Source organism: Arachis duranensis, chromosome 10 (genome assembly GCF_000817695.3).
Source record: "Arachis duranensis cultivar V14167 chromosome 10, aradu.V14167.gnm2.J7QH, whole genome shotgun sequence".
Classification (NCBI taxonomy): Eukaryota; Viridiplantae; Streptophyta; class Magnoliopsida; order Fabales; family Fabaceae; genus Arachis; species Arachis duranensis.
Window position 1 is genome coordinate 2,556,570 of NC_029781.3, and position 5,816 is coordinate 2,562,385.

The window sequence follows — 5,816 nt, forward strand, 5'->3', positions numbered from 1 at the left end:
TAAATCGGTACAATCCATGAATCTCAAGACCACTTTGGGATTTAACTCCTAATTCTAGTCCCAACTTTCAAACACTACCCTAGAGAGTGTTGCAGAATGCAGACCAATAAGGATGGGAACTAATTCACCTAAGTACGAGTGTATCACACATTGGGCCTTTCTTGTTTCGGAAAAACACAAGACAAATGAGTATACAAAAAAAGAAGCCCATTGGGCACCATCCAGAAAGGGAAATGGGGCCCACAACAACACGAACCTCAAAGGCTCAAAACATCAATTCGATCATTGCACGCTTTTGAATTGAATTGAGCCTTCAAAAACACAAAATACAAACTTTTCAAAGAACCAAAATCCAATTCAAAATTTCAACAAACACAAGCACACTCAGTAAATATTCTCTCTCTCCAATTAATTCCCCAACTATAAAATCAAAATAAAAAATATTAAAAAGAAACAAAATAATAACAAAATTCGCAAAAGCAAAAGCCGAAAGAAAACCTGAGGGTGAGGGGGTGGAAAAAAGGTTCATCAAAATTAAAAACAACGTGGGAAGAGAGAGAAGCAGTCACACATGCACACACTAACACAGAGTCAGAGTCAGAGAAACATTTCATTTCATTTCTTCTCATTTTTTGTTTTAAAAAAGAAAAATTTTGAAACATAAACAAAAGAAAAAACAATTCTTCTTTCTTTGAGTTTGGTTTTTGTTTTTTAGTTAAAAGGTCCTGTTTGACACGAACATCAAGCAATCGCACCGTTCGTTCATAAAAACGAAATAAAAAGAAAGAAAGAAAAAAGAACAAAAACAGATTATTATTATCACAATTATTAAAAAAGGGGGATTAATTATGAAAGGTGGTGATGGAGTTATTGTAGTCAAGAGCAACTGTTGTTGCTTTTGGTTAATTATTTTAGGTTTTCGATTATTATCTTTATTATTATTATTATTGTTTTTCCTTTGGCTTTGGTTCTTTTATTCTTCTGCATGCTTTCATTTCATTGTTCTATCTTTTCAATCCCATATTACACGCTGCTTTTCCATTATCCTTTTTCAAATTTCCAAATTTAATCACCCAATTGATGATTTTTTGTTATTTATTTATTTTCATCTATCAGGATAACAATCCTGTGCCTTTTCCATTCCTTGACTACTACGGAATTTTGATTTTTCAAGAGAGAGAAAGGCCTCAAATCAAAGAGAGAGATAGAGAAAAAGAGTAGCATAAAAAAATTAAACACCAAAACGATTCCTTTTTGGTTACCCTAATTTTGTTTCTGTGCTGCTTTGTTCTTCTTCTGCTGCTGCTGCTGCTGCTACTGGTGCTGCTCCTTTTTCGTTGTTTTGTGGGTTCTGGATTTCTAGGGTTTGAAAGGGGAGAAAGTTTCGATCTTGATCGGGTTCGAAAATGGAGGGGGAAGCTGCTTCGGATGCAGAGATTGAGAACAATAATACTCAGAAGAGGGAAGATGTTGTTGGTGATAACAGCAATGAGAACAACAATGGAAGCAACAGTAAAATTGGTAACTCGAATGAGGGTCAGAGCAAGCCCAAGCGACAGATGAAGACCCCGTTTCAGCTTGAGACACTGGAGAAAGCTTATGCTTGTAAGTGTGTTGTTCAGTTCTCAGAAATTTTATGCTGTTTATTTAGTGATGTTTTTGAAGTTGAAGGGTTTTAGTTTACTCTCCTGGGGTGTGTTCAGTTTTTGTTTTAACTGTTATGTGTTAATTTTGATGGAAATTTTGGTGCTTTTTATTAGTGGAGACTTACCCTTCAGAGACAATGAGGGCTGAGCTCTCTCAGAAGTTGGGGCTGTCCGATCGGCAGCTACAGATGTGGTTCTGCCACCGCCGGCTGAAGGACAAGAAGGATTTGCCGCCTAAGAAGCAGAAGAAGGCAGTGCCGGCGCCAGTGCCGGCGCCAGTGCCAGTGCCGGCACCACCTGTGCCAGATTCTCCTCCAGACCTCAGGCTGGGCCCTGAGCATGTTAATGAGTATGGATCAGGGTCAGGTTCGGGCTCCAGCCCGCTTACCCGCCCTGAGTTTCGAAATGTAGTTCCCCGGGGTGGTATGCTGGGGTACTATGAGCCACCACAAGCTATGATGGAGCTTAGAGCAATTGCTTGTGTGGAGGCACAGTTGGGGCAGCCACTGAGGGAAGATGGACCCATACTCGGAGTAGAGTTTGATCCTTTGCCCCCAGGTGCTTTTGGGGCACCCATAGGTATGTATACTTGTGTCGCTATCTTTGCTTATATTTAAGTGATGTATTGTATGTTATGCTTGTGTTAACTGTATGATGCATTATGTGTTATTAGTTTATTTACTTGGACTTTAGCTCTCTTTGCTCCTGTGCGCGGAATGTGATGTTCAGCTTTGTTTGCCATCTGTATGGCTGATTGATTGACATTATCCTTGTTTGGCCACTCAAACTTCTGGTATTTTCTTGTGATGCAGCTGTTACAGAACAGCAAAAGCGACCTAGTCTTGCTTATGACAGTAAAATGTATGAAAGACACGATGTTAGAACAAATAAGGTTGGTTTTCTATATCCTGTAACTGCTCAATATCTTGATGACTTGGTCAGTGAAATGAGCCTGGCTTGAGCATCATTTTGTTTTTTTTGATATCATGTTATAAAGATTGGGTGTTTTTTTAAATCTGTTCCTTTTTATGTCAGAATCTAATCTATAGTGCATATGCCTTTAATTCCTAATTAGTTTACGCTTTCACCTTCCCTTTTTTCCCTGAATCACTTAACTGTACGGGCTTCAATATTGATATGGGCATTTTGTTTCTTTAACTTCTACACTTTTACACGCATTTTAGATAAACATCTAATGTTGCTATTGTAGAATTTGGTGTTCACTTGGCATAAATGTGTGTGGTTTGTTTGAATCAGGATTGCCCTTTGTTCAATCTTCCAAATAAGTTAAAAAATGTAAATAAAAATAGCATGTTACAAAATTTTTCTAATGAAATTAGTAGCAAGTATTGACACAAATGATATATGTCAATAATGTTGCATAATCCTTTGACTGAGCTTAGAAAATAGCGAATATCCGTAGTTTGCCATTTATGAATAGTTGAAAACCATATAAATGTTGATGTCTCTGTCTGGGTCTTGCCATTTTCAAATAATCAAATTTGTGTCTCTGTGTTGTTGTCATGTGTCCATGTCATTGTTGGTGCGTCATAGGTTTTTCATCTATTTCCAATTAGCAGTTTGAAGAAACTAGGTATCTTTCTTTATTTATGTTTAAATTAATTTCCGGTCTGGGATGAATATCTTAACTTCTTGGTGTTTTATTTGATATTCTGATTTTAAATTTTAAATGAGCTTTTCTTTTTCAGGCTATGGCGAGGACATTACCGGAATATCCATTTCTTCCAAACCAGCCTGGCATTAGGTCAGATGCCTTTGGACAATTAAATCCACCTCATTTACACGATCCAATGGATGGTCCTTCCAGAACTTCCTTTCCTATAAATGAACAGCTGCACAAAATTCATGCTACCCAAAGTCATTCTGCTCGTGTTCGCGTTTCATCTCAGCAAGACAAGCAAGTGATTCCTTATCCATCTCCTCCTCGAGAAGTTGATGTTGCCCAGCCAAGGGAATCATATGCAAACATAGCTAATGCTGGAATAGACTCACACTTCGCCGATCATCCGATTGCTGGTCAAGAAAATCCTTATGCTTTACCCAGTGGACAAGTTTTGCAGAACGATATGACAATCCGAATAGAAAAGAAACGAAAGGTATAATTGTTCTGTAAATTTTACCAATATATGCTATTGTCCTCAAGCCATGAAGCTTATTTTAATAATATTTACATAAGGCTGATTTGGTGGTTTTAAAACTTCATTTAGATTGATGATGCCAAAATTGCAAAGGAGGTTGAAGCCTATGAAACGAGGATGAGGAAAGAGCTTGAGAAGCAAGATAACCTTAGACGAAAGGTATTATTGAAATGGATATAGCCTTTTACCGTATTTGTGCAGATCTTAAAAGGAATCTTTAGCTGACCTTTTTTACCCTCTTTCTCTTAGAATGAAGAGCGACTAAGGAAAGAAATGGAGAGACAAGAACGTGAAAGAAAAAAGGAAGAAGAGAGACTGATACGCGAGAGACAGCGAGAAGAGGAAAGATCTAGGCGTGAACAAAGACGTGAAATAGAACGGAGGGAAAAGTTTTTGATGAAAGAACACTTGAGAGTAAGTTTTAGTTATGCCCAATGGTTATATTTTTCTTCTCTATGTTCTTATACAACTTATCCGATTATCCTTTTTCTATTGCGTTCTACATTAAAAAAGGCTGAGAAAAGAAGACGAAAAGAAGAGCTTCGCAAAGAAAAAGAGGCCGAGAGAAGGAAGGCTGCCCTTGAAAAGGCAGCTGCCCGTAGAATAGCTAAGGAATCTATGGAGCTTATTGAGGATGAACAGCTGGAATTGATGGAGCTGGCTGCTACAAGCAAGGGACTTTCCTCGATTATACAACTTGATCTTGATACATTGCAAAACCTTGAATCATTTAGGGGTCAGCAATTTATCTTTATGTTGCTTATGGAATCTAAGATTTGTGATTCATCGAACTTTCAATGTACATCTGTAGATATAAGAAACAAAGAAGGTTCTTCTACTGATACTGTATTATTGTAATGTAGATTCATTGTGTTTTTTCCCACCTAAGAGTGTAAAACTGAAAAGGCCATTTGCTATCCAACCTTGGATTGACTCTGATCAGAATGTTGGCAGCTTCTGATGGTGATGTGTCACTCTTCATGAGTACAAGTGGTCGGATAATGATGCCCTTGTGTTTGTTGTATGAGATAGTGATGGTTATTTAAGTAAGCCTATGTGTTACGTATATATGCAAATCTAGTTGTGTACCACTGAAAAATGTGTTTGCATATCTTATTATGTGTTTTATTGATGTTATTCTTTCAGGTTTGGAGATTCCTGATTACTTTTGCTGATGTTCTTGAGTTATGGCCTTTCACTCTTGACGAGTTTGTACAAGCATTTCATGACTATGTGAGTCAATTCAGCATTTGCTCATGATTTTTATGTCAAATGAGTTGTTTTCATGTACTCGTTTTCTGACGATGGATGTTCAACTCAAATCATCTGATCACAGGATTCAAGATTGTTGGGTGAGATACATGTAACTCTTCTTAAAGTTATAATAAAGGACATTGAAGATGTTGCAAGGACACCTTCAACAGGATTAGGAATAAGCCAGAATGGAGCTGCTAATCCTGGAGGTGGCCATCCAGAAATTGTGGAAGGAGTAAGTTGAGATGTTTTTAAAAATTTATCCATCTTTTTCAGGCAAATTTAATAATAGTTTTTTCTGTTGCTTTTCACTCTAGTAATACTGTATTTTCTATGCTAGGCATATGCATGGGGCTTTGACATCCGAAATTGGCAGAAGAACTTAAATCAGTTGACATGGCCAGAAGTTTTCCGACAGTTAGCATTGTCAGCAGGATTTGGACCAAAGCTGAAGAAAAGAAGTATTACATGGTCATATGCAAATGATAAAGATGAGGTTTATTTTCTTTCTTTTGCTTTGTAGTTTTCACCTTAAATACTTGGCTACTCCATAGTATAGGGCATATTTATGGTAGCATTTCATTCTGCTTTCTTGACTTGCCTCTTTTACCGTTGAATATTTTCATCTTCCATTTATGATTTTGCATGCATGTTAAATCAACATTCAATTTTATCTTTATTTTGACAGATTAAGTGGATCAAAATGTATTATAATTGCAGGGGAGAAGTGGTGAAGATATCATTTCTACACTTCGTA

General features: G+C 37.2%; 1 protein-coding gene across 1 annotated transcript; it reads left to right on the forward strand.

Moving 5' to 3' along the window:
• Positions 1–476: 476 nt before the first annotated feature.
• LOC107468272 (homeobox-DDT domain protein RLT1) lies at positions 477–4,766 on the forward strand. Its single transcript, XM_016087529.3, has 8 exons — positions 477–1,605; positions 1,761–2,225; positions 2,459–2,538; positions 3,356–3,763; positions 3,875–3,964; positions 4,055–4,219; positions 4,319–4,541; positions 4,669–4,766. Exons 1-8 carry the CDS (start codon positions 1,407–1,409, stop codon positions 4,764–4,766), a joined length of 1,728 nt encoding a protein of 575 aa, XP_015943015.1. The 5' UTR covers positions 477–1,406.
• Positions 4,767–5,816: the final 1,050 nt, after the last annotated feature.